Here is a 16884-nt window from a genome sequence, read left to right as displayed (position 1 = left end):
CCACGTGCCCTGAAGCCCCTGCTTCGCAACAAGGAAAGCCACTGCAGTAAGACGCTCGAGCAGCGCAACTAGAGAGTGGCCCCCTACTCACTGCAACCAGAGGAAAGCGTGTGCATCAGTGAAGACCCAGTACAGCCAAAAATAAATAAGTAAAATTACATTACAAAAAGACTACTGAAGTCATATATAAGCGTAGGTTTATGTATAATTAATATATTATAAGCTTTGCACAGAGAAGAGAAATTTGTGGAGTACATCCTGAATAAATAAACAATCATGGGTAAGCTGATGACCTCACCGAAACTAGGAAACTGAGCTGCTAATTTGGGAATAAGAGTCACGAAAAAAGTTTGCTACCTTGACCTTATTTAAGAGAGCTCCTGCAGCTTTCTGAGAGACACATAATCTGAAGCTGTGCTGTCAAACTGGGAGAAAATATAGTTCTCTCAGATATAGAAACCTGGTTCCAGCAGGCACACTCATTAAGATAGCAAATGAGTTAATAATCTACACAGAGGCAAAAATGCTGCTCTGATCTGAAAAGATTAAGCAATTAATAAAAATGCACTCTCTGGAAAGGTCTTTACCTGTGTCCAAAAGTGACCTTCACATGCCATGAATTTGGCTCTCAGAAGTGAGTTAAAATTAGCTGCAACCCAAGATTAAAAAGGGAAGGCAAATAAAGATTAGAAAAGAAAGTGCTAATTTGTACTAGAAGTTGTATTACTTCAAATTTTGTTCCCAGGGGTATACTCCAAACCTAGTTTACATGTTAGAACTACCTGAGAAACTGAATACAGACTTCCCAGGCTCTGTCCCAAACCTGATCTATCACAGGTAGAGATGTGGAGTCCAATCTCCTCAAGAGCTCCCTCACGACTCTCAGCTGTCCCCCTCCTAGCACCGGTTCACAGGGTGGTATTTGTAAACTGACAGCATATGTTTTAGTTGTCAAACCTGAGTTTGACATCTACCTTAACATTTTTGTCAAATCCATACATCACCTACTTAATATCTGTCTCTAAATAAATTTTTTATTTAAATAAAAGTATTTTTTAAGGAAAACATTAGAACACTACTGTAAATAGAAAATAAGCAATAATATCATGAAATTATAGATTTGACTGCTACTTACACTTTTTCTAATATGCACTGAAATAAATATATATTAAAATAACAACATCTACCCAAGTGCTACTAGTGGTATATATGCCACATTTGGGGAAAAAGTGATGTAAGTAGAAGAGCACTGTTTAATTTAAAGAAAGCATCAAGAGCGGGATTATAAATATTAATTTCAAAGATGCCTATGTTACCCGTGAGTAGGGTGGTTTAGTCAGTAGGTCAATGATCTCCTCACCAGCACAACCACCTGGGGGCTAATATCTAAAATATAATGGGAGGGACTCCCCCGGAGGTACAGTGGATACGAATCCTCCTGCTATTACAGAGGACACAGGTTCAATCCCTGCTCTGGGAAAATTCCACGTGCCTCAGGACCACAAAGCCTGTGTACCACTGCAGAGCTTGTGCTCTAGAGCCTAACACCAATGAGGCCTGCGCACCTAGAATCCACGCTCCACAAAGGGAAGACACTGTAACGAGAAGCCGCACACCACAACAAAGAACAGCCCGCACTCGCTGCAAGCAGAGAAAGCCCGTGCAAAGAAACGAAGACCCAGCACAGCCAAAAATAAATAAACAAAATTTAAAAATAAAATAAAACGTGGGCCTAAAGTTATCCCTCATGTAAAGAAAACTTAAGAGCAGCTGGCTGACACCAAAAACTTTTTTTTCCTATGATAATTCTAAATACTTCACATTTCACTCTCACCTTTGCTTTAGATAATAAGCCCCGTAAATTGAGTCGAACTGAAGACAGCACTTGTATAGCCTCCTGGGGACTGGATTTGTTTTTACTGCATTTAATAGCCACTGGAAGATAAATACATGGAAAACATCCATTGAAAATTGATAATGATGATAATTTAAAGGCACAAAATCCAATTATTTCATTAGCATTTTATAGTAACAGACTTTAGAAATGCTTCTACATGGAAAGTCTTTATTTTAGTAAAAGGAAAATAAGTTATGTGCATAATTTTCCCTTTTATCCCTTAAAAAGGATAATTTATTGCTCAAAGGAGACTTTTGAGGAAAATGAGTGTTTTCTGGTGAGTTATAGACTGTTGGGAATAGACTCTAAAAAAGCACAGAAGCCCAGATTATTGAAATTAGGCAGAGACAAGATGCCCACACAAAAACAGATGTAGTTCATCTTAACATGGCTTCCCAAAGTACCGTGTCCCTGGTGAGGACTCACAATTGCCAATGACACCAGCCCAGGGAAGTGACATGCCAGATACTCATAGCTCAATTCTCACTGTATTTCCCTACTTGGGGCTTGTATCACCACTCTGGAAGGAGAGATGTCAACAACCCAGGTGCCTGCATTTAGGGAAGGTGAGCATGACCAGGCTCTCCGGTCGCTGAGCCATGCCTGGTAACCATTAGCACCGAGCAGGGGAGAAGACGGTCACTCATTCCAACAACTCTGCCTCCCGCATTCTGAGGAGCCCATTTTCCCTAAACTTGAATTATCAACAGAGGCTATAACCCTTTCTAGCAGAAGGCCTGGCTATTAAGGTTTTTAAAGAACAAGTGAAGAGCTTTGTACAAATATAATGATTCAGATTTTTCCACTGACTCCTCCTTGTTTCTGTTCCTACAAACAGATCAATAACCAGAACCTATTTTAAAACTCCACTAAACAGTGTAGCAAAGGCACCCCACTCCAGTACTCTTGCCTGGAAAATCCCATGGACGGAGGAGCCTGGTAGGCTGCAGTCCATGGGGTCGCTGAGAGTCGGACACGACTGAGCGACTTCACTTTCCCTTTTCACTTTCATGCATTGGAGAAGGAAATGGCAACCCACTCCAGTGTTCTTGCCTGGGGAATCCCAGGGACGGGGGAGCCTGGTGGGCTGCCGTCTATGGGGTCGCACAGAGTCGGACACGACTGAAGCGACTTAACAGCAGACAGTGCAGCAACTGAAGTCTACTCAGTACCCTGTATCTCAGAACAGGGACATCTTAGAACAACAGATTTCTTCCTGTATGTAAACTAGCAGAGGTTGTGTGTGCCTGGTAAAATAGGTTTGTCATTCATTAATACCTTCTATGGCATGAGAGTTATGTCTGGCATTCCTATTCCAAAATAATAACTAGATTTTGAAAGGATGCATGGGAGTCAACAATGTCACACTCATTTTTAAAGGGCATAGGTTAACCTGGAGATATTAAGGATTATGATGTCTGTGTCCCATAATAGAGGAAGGTTGTAACTACCATAAGTGAGATACTTGGGTTGTTTAGTACCTAGTGACATATCAAAAACATCTGTGATTCTGTTTTCAATCCTTGTCATTTTGAGAAAAACAAAACAGAGAGCAAAGAGACAAACACTCTATTAGTCCCCCTCAATCCTATTTTCAAGAGGCATTAGAGACGGAGAGACAGAGAGAGAAATAACCTGCTGTTTCAAATCATCAGGAAATCCAAGACAGCTATGCTTCCTCCAGGCAGACTGTAGTTAAAATGCATAACTATGATTTTAAAAGTTCCTGGATGGCAAAGAAGGAATGAACTTTTGCCCACCCTTTCCCAGAAAACAGAACAACACAGACTGTAAATGAACAGCCTCCAGACAGAACAGCGGGTACACAATGACAACATTGTTATAGAAGGGTCTCCAACCCTATGTGGAAACCCTTACCGAGCTTTCTGGAGCACATGTCTATGCTTCAAAATAGCAACCCGAAAAGGAATAAATCATATAGAGATCTTTTTTTTTTTAATGTCGTATTTCCTTTTCCAGAATTGGGTGAGATGGAGCACAGTGATTGGGAGAAAGATAAAACAAGAGAACAGAAATAACAGAGAAACTCAGCTTATTCTTCCATGGAGCATGGCTACACAAAAGCAACAAAGACAAGGTTAAGATTTATCTTTATAAATCTAAAATATCACTAGAAACAAACACTAAGCATCCACTCAGGTATGCTTAAAACGCCATAAGGAGCACGAACACATAATTCATTCAAGTCCAAAGGGAAACATAAAGGGACACTTGTTTTTCTCTAAGTATTTCTCAGAAGGAGAAAAAAGCGTGCCCAAAATAGTTTGAAATCAATTTTAAGGTGCAAAATGAAGATTTTTTTTCCTGGAGTACTTCTTTAACCTGCCTATTTATATTTGACAGGTTTAACACTACCACTTAGTGATTACAGAAAATATCTTGGTGTTGACTGATACAGAACCTGCTATTCACAGAAATGTTTAGGGTTGGCAAGTTGAAATAGCTCAGATAAGTTCTTCAAAGCAAACTGCACCCTGCTATAACTGTGTAGATAATATACCTTAGCAAGGGTTCCTTCAGAAGTAGTCCCGTATCCACAAAGGCCAAAGGCCTTTGAACTTTTAAAGAATGAACTCCACCTGAGCCCACCTACCCTGAGGCCAGCACAAGCTTTGTAAATTCCAGCCACCCTGGACCCTCCTTCCACTGGCCTGTCAGAAAGTATCTGAACCTCTTCTATACTGAGTTTCAGCTACACAGAGTCTAACTTCTACCTTATCTGTCAAGGGGTGGGCGGCCCAGGAAATTGGATATTTATATATTTTTGTCAATGACAAGTAGAATTATTAACTACTAAGCCCATTTCTCAACTGTTTGAACATTCTTTGACTTTTTTCAAGGCCAAGTTAAGCTTTATTCTTACTCATTTTTCCCTTTTTAGTTTTGGGTCCCTTATCACCCAACTCAGATCCTCTACTACAGAAAGAACAGGGCGGGGGTGAGGAGGTACAGGATTAACATTTACACCATGCATAAGATCCTGTTGTTTCAATACGCTTTTAATTATTTTTCGTAACAACCATTGGTATTATCCTCATTTTCATGACAAGGGAACTAAGGGTCAGAGAAGGTAAGTAACGGTGACCCCAAGTCACTGAGTTAGCATGTGGTAGAGCTGGTCCTGGAGCTTAGGGCCACCTGAGTCCACAGGTCTGCCCTTCATAACCGCCCCTTGTTGGCACCCTATTTGCGGCAACTGTTAGTTGCAGAAGTTACACGAGGACTTTAGGATAGATTCACAGTCCTTGTGATTCAGTCCTTGACAGTGTGGCTTCATTATTTTATTTGAATTGCATTCCCAGGGCATCACATGCCTGTGTTCAAACATAAATATAAAAGTGCATTATTGCCTGTAACTAGTATACTTTTCGTTAATGCAAATAATTAAAAGCAGCCTTTATCTGGAATATCTTTCCCCAAAAGGCATACAATTTTCTAGGTAAGGTTATTTCTCCCCTCAAATACCACACATTAAAATATACTGCTATGCACTCCAGAAATCTATGTACTCTTAATATTTTCATTTACAAAAGAAGAATACGAGTTCAGATTTTCTTACTACTAGATCATCAATGCAGGAGATTACTTCTGTGTGAAGATTAAACAGTTGTAAAGGTATTTCCTATCCATCTGTCACTTATTCAAATGCTATTTAAGCCTCTAGCCTATTTTTTCTCATTGTTCTAGGGTGCCTACTGCTGCTGCTGCTGCTAAGTCACTTCAATCGTGTCTGACTCTGTGCGACCCCATAGATGGCAGCCCACCAGGCTCCCCCGCCCCTGGGATTCTCCAGGCAAGAGCACTGGAGTGGGGTGCCACTGCCTTCTCCAAGGGTGCCTACTACATAATAGTTAATCTATAAATGTTTGCTGAATTAACTACAAAAATTCTAATACAATGAAATAATCTGAAATATTTGAAATGGAATTTCGCTTTTGACTAATATGTTTTCCTATCAGTAGAAATACATTAAAATATACCATGGATGTCAAACATTACATCAAGTACCATGTGCGAGTCCTAAGGCTCTTTGAACCACTTCCTTAAATGATGTAATATTTTTCTCCCAACAACTGGACTGTGTGTCACACTTGTATGCCTTAGAGAGATACTGGAACGCCTGAGGAAAGAAAAAGAACAGCATTCAGAACGAGCAGAATTCACATTTCAAACTCTGCTTCCTGGAAGTCATATGGAACTAATTCCAGCTGAAAAGCCAGCCTCTGCGTTATGCAGCACAGTCTCCGCATTATTCTCATCAAAGAAGGGATACAGATGCACATCCATCAGCAACGAGCAGTTAAATCAAATGGGCGTGTCTGAATGGAGACACTTCCCTCCCAAAATTAAAAGGCAGGGTTTGCAAATCTGTAAGTATACACATTTCCCTGGCATTTGTAAACATCAGCTTAAGAGACCAGTTTAGAGAACGAGGTGTGAACTTGGTGAAAACTGTGGGATTACTGGCAGGTGAGTAATGACACAGATGCTTAAAACAACTTTCTTTTACAACCTCCCCACCCTTGAGGGAGAAATCACATATCAGAGAATTCAGAGCATCCTTAATGCCGCAAGAGAGGACAGGATTCAGGAAGAATGGAAGGACAGAAAGCAGGAGTGTGTGCACACACGCGTGTGAGTATGTATTCTCCAGGCTGACAAGGCTCTGCCGGGAGCCAGCTGGGTGGACTGAAGCGGGGGAGAGAACGGCTAAGAATCCCACAGATTAGCTGTACTGTGGCAAATTCCAAACTTATACGAGTACATTTGATTTGTTGTGGATGTTTTGAAAAGAACACAAAACATTTAGTATTCCAACCCTGGAAACGCTGGAGGCCCCTTTTACATTCTAAGATAAGAAGCTGACTGTGTTCCCCTGCACTTGCAAGAAAGGGGCAGGGCAACCTTTGCATAACATTTATGTTTAGACCTTAAAAGCTCCTCTCCCATAGTCTTATCAAGCTCCTTTTCTATCTCCTTTTCATAGTCTCCACCTCAGATTTAAACACTCCTTTGTCCTTGTACCATCTACCTTAGTCTTCAGCGAGGAGCCTGCAGAAAGGGGTGTGGAGTAAATAACGAGAACCAGCTGTTCACGGCTTGCAAGGAAAGCAGGTTAAAGAGACCCTTTTTTGAGAAACAGAACAATTATTTAAGAAAAACTCATGGAAAGAAAAAAGATGAATGTTTATACATCCTAACCTGTCCAAAATTCAGGGTGCTTATGTTAAAAGACTGCATCATAAGTGAAAATATGAGCATATTAATCTTATCTTTCAAATTATTAGTCTCCCTCCAACCATCAAAAAAGCAGCTTCACCCTGTCTGTGTTCAAATAGAAGGTAAGAGCCCCAGAGGACTGGGAAGGACTCACCTTCTCATTTTCGTCAGGCTTGTCACTCTGCCCGTTTCCATACACTTGGGCATACAGCCTCCAGATTTCTCCATCATTCGTCACTCTTGAAGTCACTCTGCCAAATAACTGCTGCAGCTTTCCTCTGAGGCCAGTTGCAACATCGCCACTACGATCGGCCATCCCATCCATCACTGCCCTGACCAGGATTGTAAGGACCTTAAAAAATGCACAGAAGAAACTGGTAAGCTAGAAACAACCAAACAGTAACAAAGAAACAAAGGGCCACCCTCACCATCAACGATGACGACAATGACAAACCATGTCAGGCCTGTAAGAATATCACTCCACCACTTTTAAAGAGTAAAAAACAAGATGAGCCCATCCGGAACCACTGTCTGGGATCGCAGACAGTGATCTGACCTCTCCTGGTGTCCCCTTTTCAGGCTCCTCAGAGGGCTCTGCTTCACAGGGCCCTAGGCTCCGTGCACCTCTCTTCTCACTCTGAGGGTCCTCTCCGAATGATCTGATCCACACCTGGAGCTGCAAACCCACCATGACCAAGTATCTACCCAATACTGTGGGTGCAGCGCCAGCCCGACCACCTTCCAGACAGAGCCCCCAGACTGTGTGGCTCAATACCTACCAGACATGTCCCATCAACCTCTTACCCTCCACCTATCCTAGAGGGAAACCTCGATCCCAGATCCCTCTTCCTCCTGTACTCTCAGAGCCTTCCCCCTGAGCACCAACCTAGATTCTCTTCTCTCCTGGTTGGGCCACATATAACCGATTTGACTCAACACTCCTCAGTTCAGTTCAGTCGTGTCCGACTCTTTTCGACCTCATGGACTGCAGCATGCCAGGCTTCCCTGTCCATCACCAACTCCCAGAGCTTGCTCAAACTCATGGCCATTGAGTTGGTGATGCCATCCCTGAGTCCTAAATCTAGCTTCTCCTTCTTTATGTTGGCCTCACTATTTTCTACCCGGATCACAGCAATAATGCTCAGAATTAGAATTCTGCTTAAAGTGGTCCTGGCCCTTCCTCACTGTTGAATGATAAACTACCAATGCATTTGCCTCAGGCACGCAGGCTTCCCAGAAAGTATCTCTTTTCCTTCCAACCACCCCAGTTCCACTCACCATTTGGCAACTTCTTGGCCATCTCGTTTTCATTAGTCTTTACACATTCTACCCCAGACACTCTGAATGCTGATAGATGAACTAAGGTGAGCCTCACTGCAGGTTACACTGCTATGACAAGGCACAGCTAGACTGGGCCGTGCATCTCAAGGGCTCCTGGAGGTACACAAAGGGCAGCCTCAGTGACCCACCCTTGTGATAGGAGGCCAGCAAAGACACATGGGTCTACCTAAAGAACCAGCTCAAGGAGAGTACCCTCAGACCTCGCTACTCAGCGTGGCCCCTGGGCTGACAGCAGCGGCCTCGCCCAGGAGCCTGCTGTAAGTGCAGAATCCTGGATGAGATGCCGCTCCATCTCGGATTGAGAGTCTGCATTTCTAGCGTGCTCCCGGGGGGTGCTTATGCTGACGGTCCACAGATCACACACTCTTCTGAGTGGCAAGGTTCCAAGAGACAGGGTGCCACATCTTTATTCTTACTCTGAACTTCAAGGAGAGGACCACATTCATCAGCTCATGTCCCTGATGTCTAACATCGTGCCTGGCACACAGTACTGACGCAACAAACGACTCATGCCTGAAAGAAAGACTGCACGAACACACCTCTTTCAGAAAGAGTTGCTAAGAGAAATGCAACCGACACCTTACTCTGTCTCCCCGCAGGGCGTTCTGATCCAGACGTGAGATGCAGCCAAGGAATCAAGGCCCTTCTGGCCCGTGAACACTGTTAGGAATGTGAGCTCAGACTCATGGTCCTAATTACATCCAGGGATACAAGTGGACAGGAGAAAACTCAATTGTGCTTTTTTTTCTTTTGTGACAGACAAGGTAAATTATCTCTGCCCATAAATTCACATTATAATTCAACATGTACAGTTTTAAATCTGAAAGTAATGAAATTGCTGTTACAGCCCCACTCATGGTTTTAAGCCTGAAAGTCACATTGCAGGAGAAATGGCATGAACGTGCACTACCTGTTTCAAGTAATTGTTCTGTAAACATTTCAAGGATTAACATACTTCAAAAGAGATGGTCTAGTGAAGCAGTTACTAAGGTGGACAAGTAAAGCATAATGAAGTAGTAAAATTCTTTGCTTTTTCTGGGCTCTCACAGTTGGCCCAACATCCTATCTACTCATTTTAGCCATGATGAGTAGCCAAGGGGGAAGAGAAATCTATTATTCTTCTTGCCAATTAAGATGGAGAGCTGTAGTGCCGGTGTTTGAGAGAGGAAAAGTTGGTAAAGTGTGTGTGTGTGTATTTGTGGGTGCAAAAAGGGAAGTGTAAAATGACAAGGAGGTACAATGCCTCTGTTGGGGTCAGGGTGCAGACACCAAACACATCTCTACCCAATTCACATGCAGATACCATCAGGAGAGAGGTCCTGAAGAGAAGACAAGACAATACCAAATTTGTTTTTATACTCTCTGATGTTCAGTGCTTAAATAGCTGGATCTGGGCCTGAGGAGAGAGTTCCATATGGAGGAATAGATAGTAGTCACATGTGGCCCTGGCAGATCCGCTTAAAGAGACTGTGTGGGGTAAGAATCACACAGAGGATGGAGTCTTTAAGGAAAACACCGTCTAAGAGGAGGAGAGATGAATGGAGGTCTGTGCACTAAGGAAGGATGGCAGCAAGTGATGTCATGGAAACCAGGGAAGGAAAGTAACAAGGAGAGTACATCCACAAAAGATCAGGACTGGAAGACTGCTGGATTGGCAAGTTCAAGGGTTAGTGACTGCATCCAGAGTTAAAGCCAGAAAAGGCAGGGCAGGAGAGATGAGGATTTTAGACAAGAGGCTCACAGAGAATCATATGAAAACCAACACAAGCATTAATGCCATTAAAAAACAAAAAGCAAACAATACTCCTCCATCATAGTATTATGTAATATCCATTTTGAATATAATTTGCACAGACACATAATGTTAATAGAAAATATTCACGTAACCAAAATTTTTAGTATAAATATATTGGGAAGAAATGTAAGTAATAGAAATGCCAGTATTAGATAATTAAGTCCTTATTTACTATGAGAAGAGGTCAACTGATAATACCTGCTGCTAAGTCACTTTAGCCGTGTCCGACTCTGTGCGACCCCAGAGACGGCAGCCCACCAGGCTCCCCCATCCCTGGGATTCTCCAGGCAAGAACACTGGAGTGGGTTGCCATTTCCTTCTCCAATGCAGGAAAGTGAAAAGTCAAAGTGAAGTCGCTCAGTCGTATCCGACCCTCAGCAACCCCATGGACTGCAGCCTACCAGGCTTCTCCATCCATGGGATTTTCCAGCCAAGAGTACTGGAGTGGGGTGCCATTGCCTTCTCCGGATAATACCTAACGCTGGGTTAATAAAAATAGCCATCTATAGTTATTATTATTAGGAAATATGGAAACGTGCAAATGGCAAAAGAATTCTAAAGGGTTTCTCCCCTTTGGCAGAAGTATCTTGAGGAGGGGGTGCAGCGGGGCAGGAAATCGCTGTACTCTGTCCTAAGTCTTACACTATGACTTAACTTGTAAAAACTGTGTTATTGTAAAAATACAAACATTTTATTTAAAAAGAGAGAAAAAGAATAAATATATTCAAAAACTGGCAAACAGGAAACAAAGAATGACAGCACACAAAAATATTCCTTTTCCAAAGGGGCCTGCGTGGGCGTTGGGAGGCTGCCGACGCCTAACTCTCACTCTGCGGGTGGCGCACAGGTGTGTTCCCTTTGTGAAAACGCGCGTCTACTTACAATCTGTATACTTTTCTATATTTTCACTGTATTTGAATAAAAGTTAATTAAAAAGGTATTTCCTCCAATTAAGGAAGTCCCATAAACTGAAGGAAAAAAGTGAGTTATTAAAATACATTAACAAATGGAGCTAATACATAATCTTAAAACGTTCGATAAATTTTTAAAAACACAATTAATGTTATAATTTACTGGTTAATATCACCATTTTCCTCTCTTTAACTGTTAAGTGAGAGAACTCACCCTCTAGTTATCCAGACTGACTACAAAAATAGTAACATATATTTAACCCTTCTTTAGAAAATACGTATTTTTAACTCAAAAAAGCAAAAGATCTTGCCTCAGATTTCTCTGATAAAATGCATCACCAAATATTATGATTTTCTCCTGGGCAGTCCATAAAGTTTACCTGCATTACAGTCCTTTGCATTAAAGTGAAAAGAAAATCTTTTAAACAGATAAATGTTTTTATCTACTGTAAACTGGGTAAACATTTGATTACTGAACCCGCCAGTTACAGTTAAAATTATCAATTACTAAGTATGTAGTAACAGGCTGAAGGGTAGAGTGGTGTAAGAATTTAGAGGCAGTTCTCAGGGAAACAGGATCCGAGACACGGGCACTCGGATGGGTTGCACATGTGCAGTAAGATGAGGACAGAGAAGGGCAAGTGCAAAGCAATCGTGCCATCTGCCTCCAGCCAGGTGTTCAAGAACAGCTAGAGCTAGAGTGGAGAGGAAGACAGTCAGTCGCTGAAGTCCAGCACAAACATGGGGGAATGGCTAGGAAGTCTGTAAACAGCAGTAATGAGTGCAGGTCTTCTGTTAACCAGGGCAGGTGAACTGTTTTATCAGGGAGTCAACATACATGTGGAGAGCTCTGAAAACTGTAAAGCAGTATAAACCTATAAACTATCACGATTATCACTGACCCTCACTGTCAAAAGGGGACAGCAAAGCGCTCATCGTTGCCCACTCAGTATGTGCCCCCATACTTCCTGAGGGTTTAAAACAGACCTAAAGGGAAACAAACTCTACCACCTCGGTATCAGCCCTCCATACCTCCCAATACCTCTGCTCTGAGCACTCACTGTGGGCTGAGCCCCATGCTAAGTACGCAACCAACTTGATTTCATTTGGTTCTCACTGTTACCCTAGGAAGCAGGGACTTTATTATCCCCACTTTACACAGAAACTGAAAGACAAAGTGAGCTTCTCAAGGGCCCAGAGCAAGTGAATCATGCACCTGGGTTTTAAACACCAGAGATTTTTGGAATCATGAGCTTTGATGAGGATAAAGAGAAGACAAGAATGATAGTAGATAATGTTCATATATACATAGTTCTTTTACATTGGAAAGATTTGTTCTTTTATGAAATATATATATGAATATTACCTACTATCAGTGTTGTCTTGTCTTTATATGTATATATTCATATATATATATATATATGACCCTTCCTGTGAGCCAGGAGCTCTGTAAACACAGTCCTCCTAACAACTCTAGGGGGAAGGTGCTCTTGTTATTTGTATTCTGCAGGTAAAGACACTGGAGCACAGAGAACTTTAACTTGTCCAAGGTCACACAGCTAAGGGAAGGCAGAGTTGGATCTGAACTTGCAGCTCGCGTCCCAGCTCTTGCTCTCAAGCACGTGCTGTATTAAGTTATAAAGGAGAGTTCCTTACTCCTCTGCTGTTTCTTCCTTTCTAATGAGTCCTTTTACATCAGAAAGATTTGCTCTTTTATGAAATATGCACGGCAATAACTTTGATCATTTCATTATCCTTTTTTTGCCAAATTTTGAATCAACCAAAACCAGACAGGCTTTTGTAGCTTTTTAACTTAAAAATTTCTCCAAGTCGATGGCTCTAATAAAAAATAAAGAGAAAATAAAATTCCCAAACACAAGCACTACTAATGTTGCCATTAATTTCTCTCGTTTCTTTGCTATGCATAAAATTTTTAATACTGATGCTCTGTAAACTGTTTTATCTTTGTTTTTCACTTAACATCATGTCATAGACTTTTTTCACGTTTTCATATATTCTTTAGATAGATTATTTTAATAGATTCAAAGCCTCCCATTGGGAGGCACGAATGGTAAAGAATCCATCTGCCAATGCGGGAGATACAAGAGACATGGATTCAATCTCTGGGCTGGGAAGATCTCCTGAAGTATGAAATGGCAACCCACTCCAGTATGCTTGGCTGGAAAATTCCATGGACAGAGGAGCCTGGTGGGCTATAGTCCATGGAGTCGCAAATTGTCAAACGTGACTGAACACACACGAAAACAAAAACAACTGCAGTTAGGCTGTTTCCATGTGTCGCCATTGTCATTATTACTATAAATAACATTTCACTGCATATCTTAGTGCCTGAAGAGTTTTCTCATACTGAAGCTTCTCTAGGTTAGAATTCCAGGAACAGAACTATAGAATAAAGGGAATAAACAATTTAAGACTCCAGAGATAAGCTGGATACTTTCAAAAAGGACTAAATCAAATGTAGATGTCCATTAGTAGTGTACGGAAATGTGTCATTTCATTGCATATCACCAGTACTGGGTGTGTATGATATTTTGTTCCACTAAAGATATATGCAGCTACTATTCTAGTTTTGCTTTTATTATGTGAATTTAAATCTCTTTCCAAATGTTTGTTGAGTAAATATATTTCCTTTTTAAGATATTTAAATTACTTCTTAATTTGTATGGAACTCATTTTCCAATTTGGAAACAATTTTACTGTTCATCTTCATATGGAGATTACACAGACTACAAGCTGATGGCACTAACACGTTGCTAGCCTCTTTTTCTAAACCCCAATTCTGTACACTGCTGGGAAAAAAGAGAAAGTTGATGAATCTGAAAAAGTAACAGCAAACACATGGGAAATCCTGGAGAAAAGGAGATTGGCTGGGTCCTGGTCTGGTGGAGAAGAGCAGTCCAGGGCGGAAAAGTACAAGATGCCAAGGCTCACAGATGGCCTGGGAGCCTGGGAAAAGCTTTTTGGTTGTGCTTTCTTTTCCTTACACACACTATTCTATGTGCCACTTGCCACCAATCTGGAGAGACCAAAATACAACAGTGCCAGCCCAGTGCAAGCCAGGGACCAGGCAGGTATAGAAGGTCAGCCCCCAATCTGTTGAGACTGGATGGCAACTCAGGAAGATGGGCACTGGAAGAAAGCAGTGCCTGGCAGAGATCAGAAAGGTTTCCTGAGGTGCCAGGTCACTTGGGTGGTGGCGGTGGTGGTGATGGGAGAGGGCAGTGGCAAAGTACTTCTAGGAGATAAGTTCCCCTCACCAGGAGAGGCACAATTTGGTCCTGGGCTTGCTTTAGGCCCTCCCACCAAGTACACATTACCAGTCCAAGAGCCAATATCTCCAGGGGAGGATGAGCCAATAGGGACAAAATTAGACATCTGAAAAGTGTAGCCAAAATGAAATAAACACATTGAACAGCCTATGTGAAGAAGAATTAAAGGGGCATAGGGAGGAAAACTTGTTTTCATAATACATACCCTCAGGAAGATGAGAGGGAAAAACCAAGGAAGATCCCCTGGGCAGCAGTATAAATGGGGAAGGAAGAGTATGAGGACTGAGCCTGGGGTTGTTCACAGGGAAGGAAAGGCAAGAACAATTCTGCAAAGGGGATGAGCAAGCTGCAGCTGGTGGCGTAAGAGCGGTGACATTCTGGAAGCCAGCTAAAGAAAGTGTCGGAAGGAAGAGGGATCAACTGTGCTAAGAGCCACAGACAGGCTGAGACACCGGGGCTGAGGGAAGGGACGTGGAGACTGCGGCAAGATGCTTCTCCCAAGGGGTCAGTCCTGAAGAACAGCAGAGACGTGGGGTGGGGATTAAGGGTGGGGGAGGGTGCATAAATTATTTGTGCACAGCTTGGAAACACTGAGAACTTTTAAAAACAAGTGCAATGATAAATGCATTTGTAATATAACATAGCTATACAGGTACAATTTAACCCATGGTGATCATAAGAGAAGGTCCACTGGACTTTTTATCTGAAAACTAATCCTAATACGCTACCCCAAGATCATTCTTTACTTAGTCTGTGGCTTTTTTGGGGGGTTCTGGACACCCTTGTGGATCTGATTGAGAGTTTTGAATCCTCTACCCAGAAGAGGTAGTTACATAGCCACATACGCAAGTTTTTTTTCCATGACATTTTGGGTAATCTCACAATCTTCTGAAGCCTAGTAATAGATCCTTCTTAGAAATTCTAATTTGCCCAAGATGGCCTGGGATTTCAGTCTGATCTCTCAGTACAGCATATGACTCAGTAAGTGCATTTCTCTGAAGAGCTTTCTTAAGTTTTCTATCAATTCCCTCCTTCTTCTTTTTATCCCTTCTGTCACTTTCCGATGTTCGCATCTCTGGTACTGTGTTAGGCGAGGCCTTCGTGAGATTAGCTGAGGCATCTCCAGCCTTCTCTAGAGGGTGCTTCTGTGCATGCTGCCTCTACTTCCACCAAAGCTCCCAGTGAGGTGTGTGCTGGACACATCCCCTTACCTTTACCAGCCCCACTATTCTCAAAGCCACTGCTTTCCCTCTGAAAAGGAATGAGAAAGTTGTGGGGGGGTCGAATACTCACCCCAAATTCATGTCCTAACAGAACCTCAGAATGTGAGTTCATTTGGAAATAGTTAGTAACAATTAGTTACGATAAAGTCATACTAGATTAGCGTGGGCCCTAAATCCAATGACTAATGTTCTTACAAGAAAAGGAGGTGACACATAGAGGCACAGGGAAGGAGATGAAGTAGGTGAAGAGGGAAACAGGTTAGAATCCTGCTGCCACAAGCCAAGGAAAGCCAGGAACCCCCAGAAGCTGGAAGAGGCAAGGAAGGTTCTTCCCTGGAGCCTTTAGAGGGAGCATGGCTCAGCCAACACCTTGATTTCAATCCTCTAGCTCTAGAACTGAAGAGAATAGATTTCTATTGTTTGAAGAAACTAAGTTTGTAGTAATTTGACATAGCAGTCCCAGGTAACGAATCCAGCAGTCTTACCTAGAAAGACCAAGGCAACGTTGAGAACACTCAGACAAACGCCTCCTGGACACTTACCTGGCTTCTACTAATCCTCTTTGCATTTCAGTTCAGAAAGCACTAAATGAACAGCTGTCATGTCTCAGCCTGTCTCCACTCAGTATGGTGACGTCCAGCCCTCTCACTGTTTCTGTCCAGTCAGTAAGTCATGTCCAATTCTTTGCGATCTATGGACTGCAGCACACCAGGCTTCCCTGCCTTCATTATCCCCCGGAGTTTGCTCAAACTCGTGTCCATTGATTCGGTGATGCCATCCAACCATCTCATTCTCTGTTGCCCCCTTCTCCTTGCCTCATATGTAGAAGTTTTCAATTCAAATCTCTCCATATTTGCCTTTATGGGGTATGGCTTGTGTGTCATGATAAAATACATTTTCTCTATCCCCAAGCTTATAGAAATATTTTCTATCAAGTGCTTTTACAGTTTTACATCTTCCATAACAATAATGATGATAAGGATGATGATGGCAGCTATACTTAAACAGCACTTGTATGTGGCAGGTGATATTCTCTGCCCTTTTCATACAGCTATTTACTTAATCCTCACAGCAGTCCTGTGAGGTACTAATATTATCCTTGTTTCATGAAAGTGAAAAACCAAGAGGTTTGTAACTTGCTCAGGTCATACAGCTGGGGGAGGTAGCCTGGAAGCCCAGGCTGTCT

At 42.2% G+C, this 16884-nt stretch overlaps 1 protein-coding gene across 5 annotated transcripts in view; it reads right to left on the bottom strand.

The window, feature by feature from the left end:
* Positions 1–16884, bottom strand: part of TTC27 (tetratricopeptide repeat domain 27) — a 178116-nt gene that overhangs the window by 2171 nt on the left and 159061 nt on the right. For 3 of the 5 annotated variants that reach the window (XM_018055098.1, XM_005686400.3, XM_018055097.1), the window contains 3 exons: positions 7293–7490; positions 5927–6038; positions 1835–1935 (listed from right to left, as the gene is read on the bottom strand). In XM_018055098.1, coding sequence (XP_017910587.1) covers positions 1835–1935; positions 5927–6038; positions 7293–7490 — 411 coding nt within the window. The remainder of the gene's footprint in view (positions 1–1834; positions 1936–5926; positions 6039–7292; positions 7491–16884) is intronic. The other 2 variants (XM_018055099.1, XM_018055101.1) reach the window with 2 other exon arrangements.

This window comes from Capra hircus, chromosome 11 (assembly GCF_001704415.2).
Source record: "Capra hircus breed San Clemente chromosome 11, ASM170441v1, whole genome shotgun sequence".
Taxonomy (NCBI): Eukaryota; Metazoa; Chordata; class Mammalia; order Artiodactyla; family Bovidae; genus Capra; species Capra hircus.
Note: the sequence above shows the minus strand (reverse complement) of the source record. Positions and strands in the feature narration are given on the sequence as shown.